This window comes from Stegodyphus dumicola, chromosome 12 (genome assembly GCF_044657685.1).
Source record: "Stegodyphus dumicola isolate Sdum_Otavi_A_Nest chromosome 12, ASM4465768v1".
In the NCBI taxonomy this organism is placed as follows: domain Eukaryota; kingdom Metazoa; phylum Arthropoda; class Arachnida; order Araneae; family Eresidae; genus Stegodyphus; species Stegodyphus dumicola.
In genome coordinates, this window is record NC_140779.1 from 13,380,538 (window position 1) to 13,406,292 (window position 25,755).

A 25,755-nucleotide genomic window follows, 5' to 3' on the forward strand; every position below is an offset into this window, starting at 1 on the left:
CAAAGGCTTATGGGCAGCAGCACGACCGTGAAATCCAAACAGATGTGCTTCCTTATGGATGGTATTCATTGAAACAATACTCCCAGATGCCTGTTGAAACTTCTCCCGGATGAGGGCCATCAGTTGGGTGCGGTTCTTCCGAATTTCTCTGGATAGCATTTGACGGTCTCTATCTCCCAGTTTCGTTGGTCTGCCGACTCGGGGCACATTCCAACAATCACCCCTCCCCTTCCACTTCTTAATCACATACGCCACTGTTGATTTTGGGTACTTCAGATCGCTAGATATGTCCCTTAAGGATCGGACACATTTGTAATACCCGATAATTATACCTTTCTCGAAATCAGAGAGCTCCGAACTGCGAGGTATCTTGCATGCGACTAAAGCCGATGCTGTTTCCTACACAATACATACCGGCGGAGTCCGTGACGTACCTTAGGACCGCAGATATTGTCATTTGCATGGGTGTCCAAATACTTATTGGTAGTCAGTGTATAAACTGGTACCTCTAAATTTTTTATTTTTTAATTAAATGTCTATATAAGAAATTGGAGAAATTTTAAATTCTACCAGTAGCCTTCTATGGAGTTTTCTGTTAGAAAAACACACATTTTTAATGCTTTTATTTACCTGTTTGAAGCTACCATAAGCAAACAACAACTTACAGCAAAAACAAAAAAAAAATTTTGATCAATATGATTTTCTAAGATTTCAATATATGGGGAGATGAAATTGTCAGTTTTTCATCTCAGAAAACATTTATCAGAACCAAAACTTTTGTCTTACATAAATATTGATACAATATTTGATGCACAGTATACTGTAGACATTTTTTTACTTGGAATATTCTTGATCAAAATTGAGACAGCACAAGACATCCCCTCTAGGCTTTGTTTAACCCAATCCAATCAAAGGAACCTGAAGTTACACCAAATAACCACCATAAAAATAATAAATTTAAAAAAAAAAAAACCTATCTGAATCATACCTGGTTGAATAAACATTGAAGAGATCATAGTTGAATGTCCTACATTTTGAAATTTTTCAATGGTAGTTACAATGTATTTATTAAAATACTGAAAAAGAAAATTACAAAAGAAAAATACCTGTTCCAGTCTTCACTGAAGAGATCGTGTAAAGATTTAGCACATATAGCGCAGTAAGCATAAATTCCAGCATCACTGATAAGGCTCTGTAATGGCTTGAATACACAATGACTGATTGTACTACCTGCATAATAAACATTCAGGTTATTATATCTTTTATGCTCTGGGGGAAAAAATATTATTTGTTTCCTATAAATGAAATAAAACTTGCATTATTGTTAAATTAATAAAATCAGACAAGAAATAAATTTTAAAGCGTAATGTTGCTTTTTTTTTTTTTTTTTTTTTTTTTTTTTATTTCATGAATACTCTTCCATTAAAAGTTTTCTAATTTTTTTTTTTCCTGACCAACCTATTTTAATTGAGCAATAATTTGCAATTGAGCAAAGGAGTCAAATATATGAGAAATAAAATGATTCCCTATAATACACAACTGGCCAAATTTTACTCTAATCTGACGTTTTTAAAACTGCTCCATATCTTCAGGATTGTTCGTAAAAAAATGTCATGGTTTTTAATCTCTAAACTCAATATAAATTTTCAATCAAAATCACTGTCAAAGTAAGGTACAATTATAAATATCTGTGGTTTCTGAATTTTAATTTCTGAATAAGGCAAAATTTAATTTATATTTGCATGAATTTTAAAGAAATAGCTTGTGAATTCTGAATATCTCACGAGTTTGTTCTTTCAAATTCAAAAGTTCCATAGGAAGTTTTCTGAAACAAGCATTCTTTTAAAACTGTCTCTAATCAATGATAAAATTTTACATAACAAAGTAGTAAAGTCTTACATTTGTTCTTCAGGAATGATACATACATTAACTAATTTCATTTGTTTCCATTAGTAACTTATGCAATTTTGGTCAAGCAGAAGAGGACATCTCTGAAGTAGTTCGGAATTTTGTATCAGAGCTTGGAAAATATCCATTTAAAATTAATTTTTGACACATTTGACATCCTATTAGGCTGGGCGATTCGCCCGTGATAACAATCCTTAATCGGTAGCTGCATATTTCATCGCGAAACTCTTAAAACAGCTGATTAATATCGCTTGCTTTGCATGTTCTAATAAAAAAGCACTAGAAATCGAGCATGTTTGGTTTTTCAGCAAACATTACTATTCTCAATAGATTTTGCCGACAGATGCCGATTTAATACTTAAAATAGCGAAAAAACGTTATAAATATGGAGCAGCCTTGAACATAAGTTTTCATTTTTATCTGATATTATTTACAGCTTAAGACAAAAAAAAAAAAAAAAAAAGAACAGAACGAAATTACGAGACCTTCATCTGACAGCGAAACATAACTCTTGTACATAACTGAAGAAACGAAAAAGAACGCGTTGCGTAAACAAGGAAACCATTCAGTAACTTTCCACGTTCCTAATATTCATAAACACAAACTCGGACCCCCTATCTAAACAAGTGACATCATACAAAACAATTATGATAAACTTTTATAATGGCTAATAGATGGCGCTACAAATCCTTCTAAGGAATTTTTCTGATTCTGCAGAAATTAGAAAGCACTAGATGATATTCCAAAACGGTTTCTGAAACACTTTTTAGTATACTTTGCAACTTTATGAGAATAGAAATAGAAGTAGATTTTTATTTCCTTCTCTGACATAACAGGCATTTCGTACACAATAAGTTTTTTCATCCTCTGCCTGTAACCAAGGCCAACTAGATATCTTGCTGTAACCTGATGGAAGGTGTGAGCAGAAATACGTTTTATCTAAAATATGTCTCAGGATCTTCATATGATGTAGTGAAAGAAGGAAAATGTATATAAACGCCTATATTTACCATGAAAATGCAGTAAATTTTGTTCCATCAATGTTAAATTTGCTATGATAACTAAGTTCATGTTTTAAAGTCTTTGTTTTGCCTAATTTTAAGTTTCACATTGGTGTACTTTACGCTAAATATGAACGTGACCAGATACATCACTGATTAACACTGATTCATATTGATAAATTTACTCTCTCCTGGATTTATGAGTAAACGCGCTTAAGTTTCCGTCGTGTTCCTGGCCACAACAACTGTTGGTTTGAAGAATTTGTTTGAATAATATATAATAAGGCTTAATATGACAATTAAGTGAGAACTAATCCCTGAATTTAGGCTTTATTCACTATCCGTAGCTGACACAACGCTTCTCCTCCTATTTAATCCTTTTAATGTATTTAGCATACTTTGATATCATCGCAGTGCGATAAGAGATTTTTTATATTTTCTGCACACTAAGTCTATGACTCTTGCTGATTCTTTGGGATAATCCATTGATTTGAATTGAATATTGGTTTATGTAAATTAAGTCCCAAATTTTCTTAATTTCCTTTTACGATGAAGGTGAGTATTTCAGTTTGTTAAGATTTGTGATGCTCTGCAGACTGTGAAGCTGACTTTATGTCATTTTGAACGGACAGTACAACTTCTGGATTCTTATGTTTTGCTATTTTCGTGCTATCTTGTAGTTTCGATAAATATATCGATTCTGTCTTCTTTTTAATACGGTTGTTTACTATTGTTCATATATTATTATTCATTAAAACTATATAATAAAAGTCTAAACTTGTTTCTTCTTTTAATTTTTTGTCCTCATGAAAAATGTATCGTTTTGCAACAAGAATTCCTTCTTGAAAATGATTCCAACATCGAAAATAAATTAAAATAGGGAAATCCCTTTTTGTAAACGATTCCAACAACAGAAATAAATTAAGATAGTGAAAATTCAGCTTGTTCTAAAGAGCTCTTGACAACTGAAGGAAATAGGTACAAAGAATCTAAGGATTCTTTGATAGGTATTTGGTAAATGGCAACGAAATTATAACGATAATTCTTTTATGTTTATGGAGAGGCGGAATTTCCGTGTTAGGGAGGATGCTTATGAAATAGAGATTGTGTTTCTTTCAAGGAGCGGTTTCGCCTGATTTCTTTTTGCTGTGCAACTGCACGTATGAAATAAAGATTATTGAGAATTAAAATAATATCGATTAGTCAGGTTAACAAATACAAGCTGTCAACCGTGCGAATGGGTGTGGATGAAGTATGTTTTGATTTTGTACCGGATGCAAATTGTCTTTCAGATAGTGTGATCAGCATTAGCTCTCAGAATACTAACCTTACTCTTCATTGGAATAAAACTTTATTTCTGATATTTAGAGTATTTTAGTTGAGCTTTTTTTAAAATCTTAAATCGAAATGAATTCATTTCCTATCAAACGAGTCGGATATTGGTGGAGCGAGAAGAAAAGCCGAAAATTCAATGTTGGTGAATTTGCAAGTGTATGTCGGTAAGCATCATATCAAAAACTATATACCTTGAAGTTGTTGATAGCTTTTTAATTTTTGGTGTAATTTTTGTGTAACATTTCAAATGAATATCCATCGCTTTTTGTAATCGAAAATTTGTCTATGAATATTGCATTCGTTAATTGTTTTCTTATGAGGAGAAATTGAAAATTAAAAGTTATATATTACAAGTTATCGGTTGGTTAATGGTTCTAAGTTAAAATTGTCAATAAAAAAATCGTATCTATTAATATATATATTATAATGTGTTATTGTTAGTCTCTTGTTTTATCATGATGATAACGTAATTGTTCTCTCATATTTTCAGTGCTTCTGGTTTGGAGCTTGTTAAGGTGAGAATAAATTATCTACTATCAATATTTTTTTGTGATGTTGTTGAAGCTTTGTTTTATAAATCTCTGAAAGTAGGTTGTGAGATGATGCCATTGCCATTTTGGTTCGATAATATTGTAAGTGAAGGTAGAGAAGACTTGATGTAATCATTATGATTTTTTTTTGTTATTTTAGCATTAGGTAATTGAATAGTCAATGTACTTTATTTGTACTGTATATTTAAAATATTTTATTTATTCATTTGCACTCCACTAATAGCTACCATTACATAAAATTGATGTATGTAATTTTTATTTAATTAACCCTGTGCTTATTTATTTTGTAAAATGGTGGTTTTTATTCAGACACTTTTTGCAAAACCATAAGCAATTAAATTTAAAGAGAATTAATCTGCATTCTTCTTTTAAAATTTATATTTTGTTTACTGTGTTGCAATGAGTAATTGAGGTAGTAGTCCTGCTTAAATAGAATTCATGAGTCTTGTGTCTTCAGCCATCCTATGAGGTGAATGGCTACCAAACAACTGTTATGATGTGAATGCTAGAGGGAATAAAATTCTTAACACTAGACAGATGGGTTGAATCTTTGCCTTTGCCTTTCTTGGTTTTCCGGCATGTTTTAGAATTAGATAAACATATATGTAAGTTTTTAAGGGTTGTAGTTTCAGTAATTCAACACAATTTCTTATAATATTTATCAACACATCTAGTAGTTTTTACAGTGTGATATTTCGTAAAACATTCACCTTTGTGAAGTAAAACTGTACAGAGAATTGATTAATATAGCTTGTTTTGCGTATAATTTTCTGATTCATTATCACGTCTTACACCAGATGACTTCTATGCTAAATTTCCTCACAGATTTCTTTATTTTCCACTAAAAACACTTTCATGCTTTCCATTCTAAAGGTTATGAAATTACTTAAAAATACTACCTAAAGAGCAAAATTGTGTAGTATAGTCAACAGACAGATAGTACTTACTATATATATAAGGAATGGTAAAAAAAAAATAATAATAACAGTGTGCATAAGATGAAAAACTAACGCAGCGTATTGAAAATTCAAGCAAAAACATAAATCTATGTGGCCCATTCTAGGAAGGTACATTGGAAAAACATAGTTACATTATAAAAATTCTGTACTGTGTGCTTATTAAGAACTAGTAAGCGAATAATCGCTTGAGTTCGTGAGACAATAATTAAACTTGGAAATTATTCAAATAAGATTTAACAGAACTCCATCTTGTAGTTTTACTATAAAGCCAACACTCGAGCTTAGGAAATTAAGAATTAAAACTTAACTAATCTTAACTAAAAAGATATAGCCGAAGTTATCAAGATTCTAATGGAGTTGGCCTCTTAACGTTAATTGACTGCAAAGCTATCAAGTGCCTAAAGTATGGCCGAGCATAATAATAGTCTAAGAGAGAGTAGCCTAAAAAAGTGAATGCATACTAGCCAGAATCTCTGGTTCTCTCTGACTAAGACAGTAGAACTTTGTGGTTAAATATGGCTCTTCCTCCATTTGCATTCAAATGTGATTCTAAAACTACGTTCTGGCCAGAAGTGGTAAGTTGAAATTAAGAACCGATAGGAAAGGAAGTGTTGGCTAAATAAATAAATAAATATAATCCTTACATGATGACTCATCCGTTAAGTGTTAAAGTTACATTGGGCTTTGGACAAACAAATAAATCCTGAAATGTGGCAATGAACCGTGATCAACAAGAATGTTAAATGGCTGCAGAAACAAATTAACATGTAAATTAAATAGCATACTTATGAGTTAAATAACAGACTTCTTTTATTTGGGTAATTTATGGAATGTTTCTGCCAGGAGCGTGATTATACAGATTGCACATGATCACTTAATAAATAATTTAGCTTGTGTACATAAAGGATTATTTTATTCATTAGTTTTAAAGGTTGATCTTTGGATTATGGTAACTTGGCGATTTTTTGGCGAAAATTTGGCGACCATTTCTGCTACAGCAAACCTCTATTTTTTTTTTTTTTTTCGCCACCATTTTGTCTTCACGAAGTAAAGACATGTTTCTTTTCTTTTTACTGAACACTTTTTCCAACAATCTACTAGCCGAATTACACTTATGCTAGAAATTTTATGTAACAAAACTGCTTAATCATGACAAATATTAACTGCAAAATTGGGAAAAAGTGCAGAATCGCAAACTCCTTGCGCATTTTTCAGAATAGCACATACACATAAACCATTTACACGTCGACTTATTTTTACTTAAAAAAACATCCCGGAATTGCACAAAAATGGCATTGCACACACTCTTAACTTTATCCATCTACACTGCTATTTTCTCATAAATTACAAAAATTTGCACGAAAATGCAGTAAAATTTTCTTACTATTTAAACTCGATAAAAAGCACATATATGAAATTACCTGATCGCAAAAAAGTACATACCCTTTCTAAGGATGAACATTTCCACATATAAAATAAATAAAATATCCAAAAGCTTTTATCTCTAAATTATTTATTATAGTATAAATGTCACTAACGAATTTATATGCAAACATTAAAAATAGTTACAAATACTTAGTGTCAAATATTTAAATTTTTCCATACACGTTTACTTCAACTGAAACGTATACCAAATTCCTACAAACATAAAATTCACAAAATAACTATCATTTAATTAAAATATCACTAAACCATGTACACGTCGACTTATTTTTACTTTAAAAAACATCCCAGAATTGCACAAAAATGGCATTGCGCACACTCTTCACTATATCTATGTGCACTGCTTTTTTGTCATAAATTAGAAAAATTTCACGAAAATGCATGAAAATATTCAACGTATACTACTCAAACGTATTCCAAAATACTACAAATATATAACTCACAAAATCATGATCATTAAATTAAAATATAATTAAATTAAAAAACACTACTTAAAATATAAATAAGCACATACATTAAATTAATAAAAATTAGATTACAATCCTAATTACTTTAAACTAAATCATTGCTAATAACAATTTTCCAATAATACCACATTAATTTATTTACTCCTTACATTTAGAACAATGCATAAAAATAATATCCTCAAATGATTAAAAATACTAACTTAACTAATCTGCTTCAGAATCTTCATTACGTGGCTGCAGTACTACTGCTAATTTCTAAATCCTAAATCCAGTAGTCAACTGGAAGTCTATTCACCAAGTAATAAGAAATTAATAAAATTTCACCTATACTCAAACTACTTTCAGCAAACAACGTACCCTTCCTTACACTCCTTTTCACAAAATGTCCATTTTCACCATATTTCTTGCACCGCCATTTAAATTTAACTGTAATATCCTTCCTTTCACACAATCTCATTATTATTATCAGATAAATGCATTAAAATTTTAGAATTCACTTTACATAGCGCCATGCAATCCAAAAATTAATCAACACTATTTCACACAACACACAATGAAGCTTTTCCAAATTAACCCCCTTTTCCGATTAAAGAACTGTAATTCGTCCATTAATATCATATGACATCTCATGATCTCTCATTTCCCTCACACAAAATAATGCGTAATCAGAACTGAGTGCATCTCGCATTATTACCAAAGTTCTAGGTAGTAACCTTTATTGCCTCCAAAATGTCGCCAAACTACCAGTTACCATATTCCAAAGATCATCCATTTTAAATTGGGTAACAATTACTATTTTTTATGTATGCCATACTTATTTGTATATTTCTTAGCCTAGTTATTTAGCACATGCTGTAGAAACTTCCGATTTATGAAAGCAATCTTAAATGTATGCATAACTAGAAAAATATTTTGTGTCGCGGGGGGGGGAAGTATCATTAAAATTGATAAGTGCTTTTAAATACATTATTATACTATATTAGTGTATTATGTGTGCTTTTTAATACGGTACATTTATTATTTAAGTCATCTGTTCCGAAATAGTGTACACTTCTTATTTTTCCCTTCCTAGTTGTCAAGTGGTAAAATTAGGTAGAAAAGGGAGAAGAATATATGAGTAAATATGCTATATATTTTGATAGTTATTGAGATAAAATAATTTTTATCCTTTCAGTTACTGTAGCTTAATTTCCTTCTGCTTACACTAAGCAGAAAAAGATAACAACACTTGATGTGCTAGTGTAAAATTAAATGCCACTTATCTAGCAACCTGGTTGATGAAGCAATGAAATTGTATCTTCTTTAGATAGAATGCCCTTTCTCAGCAAGCTGGTCATTGATAGAGGTGCACCCCCACAAAAACTGGAAATACTTCATAAGATTTAGCTGCAATCAGTTTAATGTAAAATTTTTGGAAATACCAGATGGAAATACGAACATTCATCATATATTCTTAATTTTTTTTTCTTTGTAAGTTCTCTTTGATGGTGAATTGCCATTTGTACTTTTGCAGCTGAAGATTAAAAGTTGTAAATTTAAACTCCCGAAATCCTGCAATCCAGAAATATTATGCTGATTCTTGTTAACCTCAAATGATCTCTTGTATTCATTTATTATTCACAAAGCATTATTATGTTCTTGAATTCATCACACACCTATTTTTATTGTCAAAATTTTTCAACATTTTGGAGATAGGAAAATTAAACCGTTGTGCCTCATGAAGAAAGTTAAGTTGTTAAGTTACTGAAAAGCAACCGATGTTCATGTTTTCAACAAAGCAAAGTATTTAACTCTCTGAGTGTCATGAACAGTTTTATCCGGTTATGAGATTCTTTGTCACTTGGTATACAGTGGTGGCCAAAATTGTGGACACTTTTGGAAATTTCTATGTTTTTGAACTTTGTATGCGTATAGAAAACGTTACATTTCACAAAATGCAAACTTGTATATATCATTTTAAAGAGAATTTATTACTGAATTCGATACAAAACACAAAATTCAATTATTTGCAATACAAAAAAAGTTAAACGATAATAGTTATCGATATACATTAGATAGTGATGATTGCAGTGAATTATCAGTACTTAGTAGGGTACCCTTTATTTTTGATTACAGCTTCACATCGACATTTCATTGAGCTGACAAGAGTTTTAAGCTCTTCTTTCGTTATTACATGATGCCAGGAAACAATTATAGCCTCAATTAGTTTCCTTTTATTTGATGGGCGCCTCATTCGGACAAGAGTTTTCAAACGGTGCCACAAATTTTCGATAGGATTGAGGTCAGGACTGTTTCCTGGCCATGACAACAATTTAATGCTCTTTGTACAAAACCACTCTTTCGATATTTTGGCCGTGTGGCAAGGAGCAGAATCCTGCTGAAAAATAAACGAAGCATTGTTGGGAAAGAGATCTCTGATGGAAGGTGAAAGTTTTTTTTCTAGAATAGTGTCAATGTATTTTCTGGCATTCAGCGTCCCATCGATGACATGAAGGGGACCAATACCATCTGCTGATTCGGACTCCAGATGTAGTCACTGAACCACACACCTGTCTTGCAATTTCAGCATAGGAAAGACCACTTTCTCGTAACACAGTAATATTACATCTCTTTCTAGATGTCCAATCTACTCTTTTATTTGATGTCATTGCTTCTTGACTAAATATTAAAAATTTTTACAAAAATTCCTACTTGTAATTGCAGTGTATGAGAAACAGGTCCTCCTTCTACAGAACAAAGCAAAATAATGAATTGTTTCAAGTGTAAACATGATGTCAGCTTCTACTGGCACTTACTAACATTTGATTGGTTCTCAGAACAAGAACAGTGATAGGCCAGGAAAGCTAGACATTACAAACCACTTCATAACTGTGTTTTTTATATATATTAAAGTGCATATAACTTTTCTTGTATTGTAAATAATTGAATTTTGTGTTTTGTATTGAATTCAGTAATAAATTCTCTTTAAAATTTTACATGTGTGCATTTTGCGAAACGTAACATTTTTTATAAGCATAGAAAGTTCAAAAACATAAAAATTTCCAAGTGTCCACAATTTTGGCCACCACTGTATATCATAATTTAAGATATTTCTCATTCTTAATTTCTTTAATAATATAAATGACATCTTAATTATTGTAATAAATACTAATAATCTTAATAATTGTGAGCTTATGAAAATAGAGATTTAAATAAGTAAGTATATAAATTTAACTAATAAAGGCTGCTTAAATACAGGTCTTCATGATGGATTCAAAAGGCCGAGCCGCTCAAAGGGTTAATAAACTGTTGGGTTTCTTTCTTTCTTCCCCCTTTTTTTAATGAGCTTATCTAGCTTTGATTTTCCCTTTTATGTTGTTGTGTGAGTAGCTACAGCAATTTGAAAGATATATTACAAGTATAATTGTTTTAAGTATATTTTGGGGGGCGGGGTTCCATTTTTATAAAATTTTCAAAAAATTCTTCATTAACTCTTTCGCATCGAGAGAGGACAAAATCTCAATTTCCCAAACATCGAAAACGCCCGTATCTAAGAATTTCTCCTGGAATGCTTTTCCTTCCCCCATGACAAGTTGAATACTACAGCGCTAACAATAGCCTTACTTAAGTAAAGCGAGAACTTCTTTCTTCGACGCTTTGACACTGGGATTGCAACTTCGGGCATCAAAAGCTAAACACTGACAGTAAGCAAAGGAAAGGAAGGAACAAAGGAAACAAGGAAATTGACAACAAAGAATGATTGACGTGTGATTTAACAACACCTGAAAGCAATGAGTAATGCAGTAACGCGATGGGGGAAAGCACTGGGTAGGAAATTATTCGGGCGTCGAGCCGATATCTGAATGCTAGGGCGCTTTGGGCAACTTCGATGCGAAAGAGTTAAAAACTTCAGGTTACAGTTTCTTTCCCCCTTTCTGCAGTAATATTTTTAGATATTGCGGCAGTTATTCCATTTTGAATGACCTAGATAAGGTACACAGTCTTTCAGGCTTTGCTGCTTATTCAAAATGTTTGTACATTAAGCTTTATATTTTGCAACAAATTCGAATCATACTAGAGAATTGCCATAGCAGGATTTTGCAGCTTCTCTTAATCGTTCCTCAGCATGCTTATTAAAAATTTTTTTTTTTCCTTGTCGGTTTGATCTCATGTTATATAGTGCATGAAGTTTGAGCTTTTGATTATTAGATAATTCAGTACTGTTCTGTTAACAGAACTGCATTCAGAAATGTATGTGTGCATGCATATATATATATATGTAAGCATGAATGTGTGTGTGTATGCATATACACCCTCATGCATTCACACATTTCTGAATTCGGTCCCCCAATAACAGAAACAGTACCGCTAATTCTTTTCGTTAGAACCTTAATCAATATGAATGCGAGATAGTTCTTAGTTACTTTCCATTGTCATGTCCAAACTATTTCAAATGAAAGTTGGCCATGTTTTTAAATCTCTCAAGTTGATTGAAGAAAATGTAATATTCCAATTATATTAATTTCGTTTTTTTTAATAGAAAAAATAGCTTCTTTTTTAGGGGGGCATGCCATGTTGGAATTGTTTCCACTTTTTTATTAATTATGTCTACATTCATATTCACAGTTACTAAAAGTTTTCTCCCAATTACTCATGTTAAGATAATCTAGTAGGCACAAGTCATCTGTGTCTTTCTTTATTATTCCTGAAGGAAGATTGGCGATATGTAATATTTGAGTTTTTATCACTGTTGTAATTGGTAAAATGTTGATTGTGGAACATGAATTTGAGTGCAAATAAGATTGCAAAGGATTAATGTATATATAAATATATATACATATTACATTATGAAAATGTATTTATATATAAATTTTCAACATGTAATTTAATGTGTTTTCACTAATATTTATGCTTGCAGGCACCTCTTCTAAAGTTTGAGACAACTGTAGGTATTGCTGGCTTTTATGCAGTTGACTTATAATTAATAACAAATCTGATATCACATATGACTCATGAAAAACGTAACTTTCATTATTTATTTATTTATTTATTTTTTTAGATTGATCTTGCTCGTTCTTTAGAAGAACAAGGACCATTTGCAGCTATAGTGCATAAACTATCTGATGCCATAGCAAAAGCTGCAAAGGGTGATGAGGAGTCGAAAGCAGTCTGTGAAGCATTTCAGGTAACTTTAATTAAGAACTGAATCTGTTTATTTGAATAAGCTAAAGTTTATTTTGTATAATTTGTATGGATCTGTAAGAATAAAACATTCATATAAAGTACAAAACTGCTAATATCTGAAATCTGTACACCTTTTTTAATGCCAGCGGTGAATTGAACATGATTGGTAACAGATTTCGTTGTTCAGCATCAAAGCAAGCTGCCTATATTACATTGATGATCGCTTTTATAATTGTTACCAAATAAAAAATTTTTCAGAAGTCTAAACATATGTCTATCAATGAAGAACTCCTTTAATCAAATTCTAAGATTACAGTAATGATAATTCTGGTAGGCCTTTGTTAACAAGACAGCTGCCAAAATGTGCAGAAGCTTTGCCAAACTTAGAAACCATATACTGCAAATGGCATGAAACATTGTGGCCAAACATAAATTTATTCAGACCTCTCAGTTAGAGTTGACTTTAGGTACCCCTTGTATTATCGCGAAGTTGCTGTTTCATTTATCGCTAAGTTGTTGTTTCATTTATGGTAGCCTAAGTAGTTGAATGTTATGAAAACCCTATTATGATGTGTAATCATTCCAGTAAATTCGTTTAGGCTTGTGGTTGCGTGTGTGTTGGTTAGGAAGTATATTGCTTGTTTTGTGGTTTAGATGGTAAAATCGCCAAATGTGGTAGGATTAATTTGAAGTTTCTGTACGATTTGGAAAGAAAAGGGAAGAGAACATTACTTGACTGGTATGTAAATGAAGATTTACTTAGTAGCCATTATTAGGTGTCCTGTTTGTAGGAAGGAAATGCGTATGGTCGAACGTCATTACGAAGGATATTTTTGACTCTTATTTTGTGAATTTATGTGAAGACCCCAGTATACAGATTCTAGTTCAGATAAATTTAAGAAGTTTTTGGATGCTGTTAAGGAGTTTTCTTTGACTGAAGAGGTGTGAATTCGTAAATAAGGTAAATGGATATTTCCTTTGTGTAGTGCAAAGATGAGTTTCCCTTTTTCATGTTATTTCGGTGTTTGATTTAAAATGTAGTTTATTGAGATTATATATTTTTTTGTTGGCTGCTTCTTTGACTTTTGGAGTGCATATACTTTGATGTGTACATGGACAAACTCAAGGGAGTGCACAATGCCATTTTTGTGCAATTCTGGGATGTTTTTTAAAGTGAAAATAGGTCGATGTGTACATGGATACAGAGTTTGTGCAATTCTTTGTTTTTTTATTTTGGCTTTGTGTAGTGGCGATTTAGCCTAGTTTGTGCAATTCTCTGATGTTTTTTTAAGTTAAAATAGGTAGCTGTGTACATGGGTAAAGTCGAAGGAGGGTGCAATGTGATTTTTGTGCAATTTTGGGCTATTTTTTTAAGAGAAGATAGGTCGATGTATACATGGATACCGAGTTTACGTAATTCCTTGCCTTGTTATTTTGGCTTGCGTAGCAGCATTTTTTGCACCAAAAATCGCCGCTACTCAAGTCAAAGATTTGCACAAACTCAATATCCAAGTTTCGCCAAGGGGTACCCTTAAATATACTTTTACTGACCTATTTTTCATGTAATCTTTTGGTATTAGAACTAAGGTGGATTTAAAACTTTGGCAAATACTGAATGACAAAGTGTCTGCCATCAAATTCATTTAGGAAAAGCAATGATATGACTCTAAATCTATACAACTCCAAAACCTGCATAAGCTTCAGACCTTAGGTTGTGTGGATTTATTATTTATTTTTTTAATCTTCTGTTGTGCTAGCCTTTTTATATCTTCTGATTTGGATACCTCCTTTTTACCTTTGATGAATCTTTCAGTATCAAATCTGTGAAATTGCTCATATATATCAATGAAATTTATCACAATATAATTTTTTCTTCCCTTTATCAGTTCAGCATGCTTGAAAATCTACTTGCTTTGTGTGTGTGTGGTGATTTGAACTGTGTCGTTGTGTGTCGTTTATAGTCTCGTTAAGTGACCGATGAGATAAATTTTTATATAATCCAAAAAATATTAGTGTTAGCTTATATTTTAGGGTGACCCCTTGGATTATTGCCAAGTTGTTTCATTTATGGTAACCTGGGTAGTTAAATGTTATGGAAAACATATTATTACATGATTATTTGCGTGATTGCAATGAATTTGACTGATGGGAAAATATTTGTAAGGGCTTATTTCTGCATTGCATATTGTGTGCTTTCCATCGTAAAATGACTGCCAATGGTAAACTGGGTGTTTGGTGATATAGAAAAAGAGAACGGAGAGCAAAAGTTTTTTTTTTTTTTTTAATTATTTTTTTTAAGGGGGGTTGAGGACAGAAGAAAAGAAACTTTGTTGAATGTAATTCAACGGAATTATAAGTGTCCTGTTTGTATGAAGGAAATGTGTATGGTCGAACGTAAAGATTGTTCAGATGGATTTGAATGGTTTGTGGCAAAAAAGGTTCAAGTGCTTACCATATAAAGCGTTTCATTAAAAAGGGAACATGGTTTGATAAATGTTTTTGGATTTTGTTAAAATATTTTTATACTACAGACTAAAGACACAGAAATTTCTGAATAAGATAAGTAGATATTTCCTTTGTGTAGTGCGTAGATGCAGAATTCGGAGAAATAGCACAACTTTGACAGGATCTCCAATCTCTGCCGGTTAATGGGATAATACATAACTATCAAAAAAAGTAATTAATTTAAATTATTAGTTCTTAAAGGTCATGGCCGAGTTCAGCCAGTTTTCAATCATGTCGGATCTGTATTAGAGCAGTGAAATCGTCTTTGATGAAACACTAGTTTACTGTCAACACCTTTAGTCTTTGCACAAGGACTTTTCTGAGCGTTTTGAGGATATTTTGTCTCTGGAAGTCCCTCAGTGGATCGTGAACCCTTTTATGAATATTGAGACAACAGAGACTCAGTTCAGGAGGAATTGGTTGAACTTTCAACAAATGAAACTTTAAAGCCATCTTCCAGAATGGTGATCCTCTCACGGAGTTTTGGATTCAAAGTAAGATCAGTTGCCTCTATCCCAGGATTGTAGACTATCGTCAAATATTGTTAATTCCCTTCCTCCTGCCTTGTCAAGCAAGAAATCAGTGCTGTGATGTGATTGAACTAATTACAAAAAAAAAAAAAAAGAGAGAGAGAGAGAGAGAGAAGTCGTCTCCGAATCGTGGAAAGGGGGACTTGCACCTTCATCTGTCTAAAAATATTGAACCGAACATTCAGAAACTGGCTCTAAATCATAAGCACAGACATCATAATGATAATATTTGTTTCATTGATATTACCCTTTTAGTTTTTTTTTCTGTTCTTTTTTAATTATTTAATTAAGAATAAAGAATTTTTAAACATAAAATATAGTTTAAGCAATTTTTTCTGGGATTAGTCTCAGTCTTAACAAAAGGATTGTAATAACCTTCCTGGCAAAACTATCGAGTTAAATCAAACAAATTTGGTGGTACTGAAAAAAATTAGTTCGAATTTTATAATTCAGAACCCCCTTTTTCTGTACCTAAATTACATGATTTTCACAAATGGGGCATTGAAAACTTTCTCATTCCTTAAGGGGGCGGCAACTTTGAAAAGGTTGAGAAACACTGATTTAAATATACGTATTTTGTAGTGTCTTTTATGGCAGCTTTACATGGTTAGCACTTAAAATAGTTGTCACCATTTGAGATGCTGTTTTCTAAAATGCATCGCTAATATTATTTCATAATTTAAATCAATTATCAAATCATTCTTCTCCCCAGTTGCTACTAATAGTTTCCTTAGCAATTAAGCAAATGCACATATGTGTAGGATTTTATGGGGGCAGGTAATGTAAGGCATGCAAACAGTGATGTAATTTTGTGCAAAATTATTGTAAATGTATACTTAATATATCTATATACTACAAAAATAGGGTACAGTTAAAATATTTCAATTTTCCTAAAACTTCTGAAATGTTTAGAAAGTTGTTAAAATTCCATTTATGATTTAATTTTGATAATAATTGTTAAATTATGAAGCAGATTAATGTGTTATATTATTGGATTTAGTTTAAAAAAATGCTTGCTGAACTAAAACTGTCAGACATATTCTTCTGGTATGCCATAATACTTTGTAAGTTTTGAATTACAGTCAACTGCAGTATAAGTGAATATGATTATTTTTTACACAAATGATGACTACTTTATTTGTGCATGGCTGTAATTGTTAAATGCTTTGATTATGATTTATAAAAATCATGTTCTTCCGGCTAACTAAAAGTAGTTAAGTGGTTTACCAAGAAGTGTGAAAACTTTTTACAGTCTCTTTATCTCTTATCTCTCTTTATCTCTTTTTGGAAATTTATTTTGAAGACTACATTAGACTTCATTTTTTTCTCTCTCTCTTCCTCCCTCCCTAATGCATTTATATTTCATTCCTTTATTGATATTGTACTTCTATAAGTATATTAAGCTCACCTGAATTGTCAATTATTTATCTACTCTTCAATGATCATCTGCATAAGTACACTGCACAAAGAAAAGGGGGGGAATGTTCTATATCTCCTGTTCTACTGGGCTAAGTGCTGTTAAAATGACATGTCTCGAAAGCGCACCTTAGCTATATATTAGATTTATGTACAGCATTGTTCTAATATAGGTATTTTGACACAAAACTTGATTTTTCTGAAATAACATGCCAATTTTTTCCCATATTTCAATTCTACGACTCAAATTATGCCTAAATATTAAATTTTGTAAAATTTGGTGTAAACTTTATGGAGAAATTCAAAAATTTATCTTGGTGCTTTTTTTTTTTTTTTTTCTTAAGTTTCTGCCAAGAATAATTTACTTTGCGAACTTCTTAATGTATAGCAACCTATTTTCCTTTCCCTTTTTTCATTGTAAATGAGTGGGAAAAAGTCATCATTCATACTTTCAAATAATTTTAATAAAATGTGTGAACCACATTTGGCATTATTATCACTTATATGCCAGATTTTGAAACGTGCCAATATGTGAATTCAAGTAAATCCTAGAAAATTTGAATAAAAAAACTCTAATTTTTTGCAGGTGTACCTAGAAAATACATCTACTTTAAGATGATGTTAAAAATTTTATGGGTTATAATACAAAATTTTTTTGAAAAATTTATAAAAGGTATTTAAAAATACAAATTTTAAAAATAAATCATAAAAAAATGTGTGAATTATATTTGCTTTAAGCCTAAATTTCAAATTCTAAAAGAAGAAAGAAAGTAAGAGATATTAATAAATATATGTCAAATTCAATTAACATTAAGGAGCTAAAAATTTTGAGAGCTAATTTTTTTAAATTTACTTGTGCAATTTTTGCAATACTGGGCAGTTTGACATAATATGTGTCGTTGAATCAAAATATGGAAAAAATTGGCATATCATTTCAGAAAAAGGTCTATAAACAATGCTATATATAAATGTAATACATATCCTAAGTTGCACTTTCAAGACATGAAAAATAAAAGTTGAATTTCGTCAATCGCCCAGTAGAACAAGAGATATAGAACTGTCCCCCCCCCTCCCCTGGCAGTGTCCATACAGATTCAAATTAAAACTTGTAAATTTGTGTATATATTGTGTAGATTAAGCTGAAGAATACTCTATTTTTTTAGTCCTGCTGTGTACTTTCTTGTTATGAAAGGTAAAACTATTGTCTTTTCAGGAGTATTCTAACAATCACCCAGATGTTGTCATCATTGATCCATTACCTAATGTTGGTAATCTGCTGGATCGGTATAGGCAGTATAAACTAGTAGATGAAAGTGAACTTAGAGGAAGAAGTAGGGGTTTTTTAACTTGATTGTTCTTTGTAAATACACGTAATGTTCATTTATTGGCTTTCAGTTATATGTATAAGTTCATTTATTGGCTTTCAGTATATAAGAAATCAATGTAATGTAATATTTATTTTACCTGTATTTTTTAGAACCAAAAATTTGTCTATGTATACCATGTTTTTAATTTAATGTATTTTATGTAATTGAATTATATAAATTTTTATATTTTTTTTATGCTCGTATTGAATAACTATGTTGTATAGTTGGTTTATGAAGTTGATTACAGTAATTATCATTATTGTTTTTATTCATTGTTAATCAATGTGTTAAAATGTAATTTAATCAAGATTAATTTATAGTATGAATTTAAATATAATGTAAGTAATATTAATTTTGATAATAATCTTTAATATTTCAATTTTAGAAGATATATTTATTCCTGCATTTGTGGAACTTACAACTCAAAATGTGTCTGAAAATCTGTCTAAAATGAAAGCTGCTGGAGTAGAATTCCCTATTGGTAATGACGAGAAAATATTAAAAAATTTATTAATATATTTGTAATTGTTTTATTTTCTTTATTGCATTTGTGAATGAAATTATTTTTATTTTTTCTTTTTAGCTTAAAAGTAATATTTTCTATTTCATTTCAGTTTGCAAACCTATCTCAGCTCATGGCTCTTCTGCTCACCAGGTAATCTTTTGATATCATTTAAATATTTCAGTTTCTTCTTGGGGGGGGATTTAAAGTAAATTATTTACGTACTTTGCAGAAGTTATGCCAGCCACTCCTGTAAAACTCTGAAGTAGCTTATGCCTCTTTATTTAATAAACAATCAGTATTTGATCCAATGTGTTTTTGTGCTTCATAAAAAGCCTTTTGGCCTGTTATTTTGTTAGGCCCTTTAATTTTACTGGAAGTTCTGTTACACTAGGAGTGCAAACTTCGTGCAGGTAATTGTTCCAATCTATTATTGTTTTGTCAGTCGTATTCAGCTGACCATATTGTCTCTATCAATTTACACTTTTTTTTAGTCTCCCATGACTTTGAAAATAATCCACTGATTCCGGTTCTCTAGAAGAGAAATCTCAAATTTAACTTATTTGTTAAAACGCAAGAGAAATATATAACAATGACAGTTAATTTGCAACTCTGTCTGATAAAAACAAAACTTAACTTATCAAGAAGCAAAGCTTGAAAGTGTGGATGTTAAGAATGTGTTGGTATGTCACGCTTCTCCATATTGGTGCTAAGTCTGCTTGCTGACAGTTTCACAGTCAACAAAATAATGTGTAAATAGCATTTTTTCATGTTGCCTGTGGAAAATTTGAAATTTATAGTGGTGCTGGAAGAGGGCCAAATGTTATGGTAACCTTTTTGCTCGTAATGCCTTTTGACAGCAGCCAGGAAGGCCACAGATAGAGTTTGAATGCTGACAGGCATATTATTTTGTCATATAAAATTGTTTATATGAATATTCATGGAGTATAATTTAAAGATTATAAATATTGTACATATTTATGCATTACTCTATTCAGTAAAGAGTAAATGGATTATAAAAATTCCTTTTTTTTTTAACCCCGAGATAGCTAAATTATCCTATTGCTTTCTTTAATCTGAAATATTTGAGAGTTAACTCAATGTGAGTTACAATGTGTAGAAATGTATATGCAAAAATTTAACATCTGATGTTATTTTCTAACAAAAATTAGTACAAAATATATAATGAAAAATTAAAAAACGAATATCTTTAGTATCACAAAGATAAAATTATTCATCGTAAGAAAGGTAGTTTTAATTTTATTTTTAAAGTGTGAACAGTATTATATTTTGCACCATTTTTATGTGATTTACATAAAAAGTTTTGTTTTATAAGCTTAGTGCTCCTATTGTTAATATTTTAGAGACAATTTTTCTGGTTTATATTTATTGGTATTCATGTCTTATCTGAGTGAGTGTTGAATGAGTTTTGTATGATTATAAGATACATAATTCATAATACCGTAACATTATTATATATAATGTAAAACTGATATTTATTGATATATGGCTTCATATGGAAAATTTTGTAATTTTTTTCAGTTACCCACATATCTAAAAAAAAAATTAAATAATACATAATTATTCTGTATTAATCTCAGACTAATGGGTTCTTAAAAAAAGGTTTATTGGTAGATTATTATATAACAAAGCATAGAGGATTTTCTGAGGAAAATTGGTATTTACATTGCTTACAAGGAAAACTGCAGAAATTTTATGCTTCTAACCAATTCAGCAATCAAAAAAAAATCTAAGGAAAATTATTAGTCTTTTAGTGGACATGATTTTTAAAGAGGAAAAATTACATACTAAGAAATTACTGAAGAAAAGTGTAAACTAGTACCTTTTTAAAAGGTACTTGCGGATTATCTGGAAGTGGTAACAAGCATCAAGCAGGCTATGGTAGACTTATGGCTTCTTTTGGATTTCTGGGAATTCTTGCGTAAATATTACGTAGCCACAAAGTTTTTATCTTTTGGGCAGTGTAAGATTCAACTGAATACACCAAGAAGAGAGAAGCTTTGCCAGCTTGTGGGAAATGGCACTAAGGCAGGAGATACAAACATTGCCAGCAAGAACAGTCGGGGGAGCGAGTTGAAAGATGTGTATAATGATAATATGCCAGTGATTTGATTTTGAAAATTATTTATGCTTTTGACTTTTATGTATGTCAATAAAAAAACATTCTTGTGCAGTCGTCAGCTATCATCTTTGCGTTTTCTGGATATTATTTACTTTATTTTCGGTCACTTTGGGTTTCTTCGATGGTGAGTAGAAAGCCAGCAAATCAAAGTATTTCGAATAGTGCTGTATCAATATGTAGTGGCACAGCTGACCGGATAAAGAATTCATTAGTGACTTGCAGTGAATCTAAAGGTGAGAAATTTATTGATTCTGTATCACCTGCATGCACACAGAGTGCCATTTTTATTAGTTCAGATTTAGAATGTGTTCTGTACAAATTATTTTCACTTTATGCTGATATGATTAAATGTGTGAATTCAACATCATGAAATATTGTGAAAACTGATATTTTTAGTAAAATGTTAATTTGAAATATTGTTAAAGTTTTCCCATCAGTATTCAATTTAGAAGAATTGTTAATAAGTAATTTGAAATTAGCCATTTACACTCATTTTGGAATTGCTAATGAATTACAGGTATTATTGTTAGGAATGTTTTAAATATATAGTTGAAATATTGTTACAGTGAAGTATTGGTAATGCATAGATGTTAGAAAAATGGGTTATATTTTAATGAATGCCTTCAGTTAATATACAAAAGTTATGAGTATGACATTGTAATGTATAAGTTTTTAAGAAAATCATGCACAAGTTGTACTTTAGTTAGCAAAATAGTTTTTGTTATTGTTAAGAAGCCATATTTTAGAGTATTAAGAATGGCTTTCCGTAGAAAAGCTAAAAAAGAATATTTAATATTGTTAGCTTAGGAACTTAGGAAGAAGATGGTTCCAAATATTAAGTGGTAAATTTAAAAAGGATAATTATAGATAGCAAGGTATGTAAAAGGAGTTTTGTTATGGAATTATTAAATACTTTTAAAAATGAAAGAGAATTTGAACTAGGGAAGTTACAGTTAGAAGCTGCTACTAAGAGTGCAGAGGCAAGGTGCAATTACAGACAGTTGCATAGATAATGGCATGAAGTCGTATTATGAACTTCGGAAGTTCATGCGAAAATTCGATCCAAAAGAGGGGACACAAGTCTTTACTTAGTTTTATTTCAAAGACAAGCTTGTAGACAGAAAGGAAATAGACTGGGTTTCTCATCTTTAGGCTTGTTACCATATGAAAGAACTTGCAGAAAAGACGGAGGACTTAAAAACATGTAAAAGAACTTCTTAAAATTAGTGTGGAAAAATTCTGTCACTAGAAATAACCAATTATTTTCAAGAATGGGTTACTGGTCTAAAAGTTGTGCCCTTTGATCAATTCAAGAATCTCATGATCATATGAAGCAGAGTATTGATGGCAGTAAAACATCATTTTATAGATGATTGGGCTAAAAATAGTCTTTCTTTATGCCCTTTAGTATTACTTTTGACAAATTTGACTAAAATCACTAATAATCCATGGGGCAGTGAAGAAGAATTGGTTTTTCAGAAATTAAAGGAACATCTTTCTGACCACTATCCATTTGAGTATTGAACAAGCTACTTTAACTACTATATACTGATGCATCAGCAACAGCTATTATCAAGGAAAAGCACTCAGTAGCATTTTTCAGTAGAAAACTGATATCTTGATGATCCAAAATTAAGAGGAAAACATGCAGCATTTTGGCAGCTCTTCAGAAGTTTGATACTTGGATCTTTGAAGAAAGTCCAGATTGTATCTGACCTTAACCCTTTTATGCACCTAATGCAAATTTAACCATGTGGAGATAGCTTGACACTGGCTTCACAAAAGCATAACATAAAGATTTTTCCCAAAGGGTTCAACAGCACGGAAATGCCGATGCACGGTTACCCAGCAGCAACTGAGTAGCATTCTATGCAGAACAGTGGCTGTAACATTTGTAGAAACATGCATGTATATTTAAAAGAAAAAGTCAATTAGCTATGTATCCTCTGTTATTATCATCAAGAATTGCTCTCAGAAGTTTATGGATAATTACTGTGGCAACTAAATGCTGCTGATTATTCTGTAAATTAATGTTATATCCTTATTTGGAACTCTGAATTTTGTCATACTGCACTTGTGTGTAGAATATGCAATGGTTTATGTATATGTGATCTTGTATGCTCCAGTAAAATGTGACATTTCCAGGTGGGACTTTGTGTGTACAGGGGTACATAAAAAAGCCTTGAATCTGACTATGCATATAATCTCTAGGAGACATGCATTTCCCAAAGAGGGCGTGCAAGATTTAACTGAACAGATCGATAAGATTGAAGCTTCGCCAACTTTTGGAAGATGGTGTTAAGGTAGGGGATAAAAACTTTGCTGCCAGGACAGTTAAGAAAAGGAGTTGGAAAAAGTCTGTGGTGAGAAGAGGGCAGTTATTATCTGCCGATGATTTAATTATGAAAATTAATTATGCTTTTGTGTTCTGTGTGTGTCATAATTAAAAAATTTTCCCGTGAATTCATCAGCTTGAGATCAGCAATTGAATTGTGAGGATATAATTGACTTTATTTTCAGTTGCTCTTGGTTTTGTCAGTGCCGAATAGAAAGAAAATCAAAGTATTTTGAATAGTGTGGTGACCAATTCGTAGTGGCAGTATTACATAATAACACAGATAATTGATAAATTTTTTTCATTGCCTAGTTAATCCCATAAACCTATCATGAAAATAACAAATTATATATGCATTGAAGGCTATACTGACATAATAGCCATATTGGCAGATTTTATATTAATAGGGCATGCTGATGGCTGAAAACATGGTTGCAAATGGAAAGTAAATATTTTTTGCCAAATTATTGCTGTTTATGGTGTCTGCTGTAGTTTCCAATTCCTAATAACTCGCAAGTACTGATTATCCTTATTTCTGGAGTTATATTATTATATTGTAAATATAATGATGAATGTATGCAAAAATATATGTCTACGGGATTTATAAAGATAAATCGAACTCAAAAGCAAGTGAAAAAGGCATGAATCTTAATGCAGTATTATACAGGGTCTTTCATAGATCATGGGACAAACTTGGAGGGGTGGTGGAGTGTACTAAAACGTGCATTTTTTTATAGGAATGTAGGATCTAAAGTGACGGGTTAAAGTAGGAACACAAAAAAAGCGACATGAGAAGAAAATGTGTTTATGTACAAAATCAATGCAAAGTGCTTCTTTGCAGCAATACGGTATTGACAATAAATGTTAAAAAAAAGGGAGCACTAACAGTAATAGGAACTACAGCTGTGATTGAAGTAGTGAACCGGACAAACTACGATCAGTTGTATCAGAGGACCATTTGCAACTCTGATGTTGAGCATGATGGGCGAGTTTACGCACAGGGAAAAAGCTGACATGCATCTCATGTGTGGTGCTGCTAATGGGAACGGCAGAACAGTGCTACGGTTGTGCCAGGAACATTTTCCGAACAGGCGTATGCCGAAGCACACAATGTTCAAAAGGTTGCATTGAATGCAACCTTTCGAACACTTCAAATGACCTGTGTGAAAACAGGTCATTTGAAGCCACCTCTGACACTAGGAGTGGACATGACAACCTCGCATTGAAGAATCCATCTTGAACATTGTGCATGAATCACCTCAGACAAGTACAAGAGCTATTGCACATCATCTGCAGCTGAGTCATTCCACCGTTTGGAGAGTATTGCATGAAAATGGTTTGCACCCATACCATTTGCAGAGAGTCAAGCTTTGCAAGAGACAGATTACCATCTTCGAGTTCATTTCTGTCATTGATTCTTGGAGCAGTGTGCGGTGCAAGCAGATTTGCCATCGGATATGCTATTTACAGACAAAGCAATTTTCTCTCAGGACAGCACCTTCAATAGCCATAACATCCACGTGTGGGCAACTCGTTATCCACGCGGCATACGTCCACATGCCTTCCAAACCCGCTTCTCCGTGAATGTGTGGCCGGGTATTGTTAATGACTACCTCATAGGCCCATATCTCTTACCTGCACGTACAAATGGCTTATGTTATCGTATTTTTCTGCAAGAGGTGCTACCGGAAGTGCTGCAGGATGTTCCGGCTCTCGTTCATGATCGTATGTGGTTCCGGCATGATGGGGCACCAGCCCATAACCACATGCGGGTCCGCAGTTACTTGGATGGAACATTTCCGGGCCGATGGAATGGCCATGGTGGACCTGTTTGATGGCCACCCCGTTCACCAGATTTATCCATTTGGATTTTTTTAATGGGGCTATCTGAAGAGCATCATTTAAGAGACTCCCATTGACTCACTGGAAGACCTCTTTGCACGACTATCCATTGCGGCTGCAAGTGTGCACAAAATGCCTGTCGTTTTTCAAAATGTTCGTCAATCCCTTTCGTGACATTACCAGGCATGTATTACTGCTGGTGCTCGCAATTTTGAACATTTATTGTGAGTACTGTATTGCTACAAAGAAGCACTGCGTTGATTTTGTACATAAACACATTTTCCTCTC

The 25,755-nt window shown here is 31.9% G+C and overlaps 2 protein-coding genes across 2 annotated transcripts in view; one reads left to right on the plus strand and one right to left on the minus strand.

Annotated features, from left to right (window-relative positions):
• LOC118187865 (transmembrane and coiled-coil domain-containing protein 4-like) overlaps positions 1-2,555 on the minus strand; it is an 88,881-nt gene extending 86,326 nt beyond the window's left edge. Inside the window, exons 1-2 of the mRNA XM_035358149.2 lie at positions 2,394-2,555; positions 1,107-1,230 (exon numbers count right to left, since the gene is read on the minus strand). Of these exons, the coding sequence (XP_035214040.1) occupies positions 1,107-1,230; positions 2,394-2,427 (158 nt within the window). The 5' untranslated portion in view covers positions 2,428-2,555. The remainder of the gene's footprint in view (positions 1-1,106; positions 1,231-2,393) is intronic.
• Positions 2,556-3,937: 1,382 nt separating this feature from the next.
• The window catches only part of LOC118187866 (inositol-tetrakisphosphate 1-kinase-like), a 45,680-nt gene continuing 23,862 nt past the window's right edge, over positions 3,938-25,755 (plus strand). The window contains exons 1-6 of the mRNA XM_035358150.2: positions 3,938-4,408; positions 4,735-4,759; positions 12,703-12,828; positions 18,492-18,609; positions 19,031-19,126; positions 19,260-19,300. Coding sequence (XP_035214041.1) covers positions 4,317-4,408; positions 4,735-4,759; positions 12,703-12,828; positions 18,492-18,609; positions 19,031-19,126; positions 19,260-19,300 — 498 coding nt within the window. The 5' untranslated portion in view covers positions 3,938-4,316. The remainder of the gene's footprint in view (positions 4,409-4,734; positions 4,760-12,702; positions 12,829-18,491; positions 18,610-19,030; positions 19,127-19,259; positions 19,301-25,755) is intronic.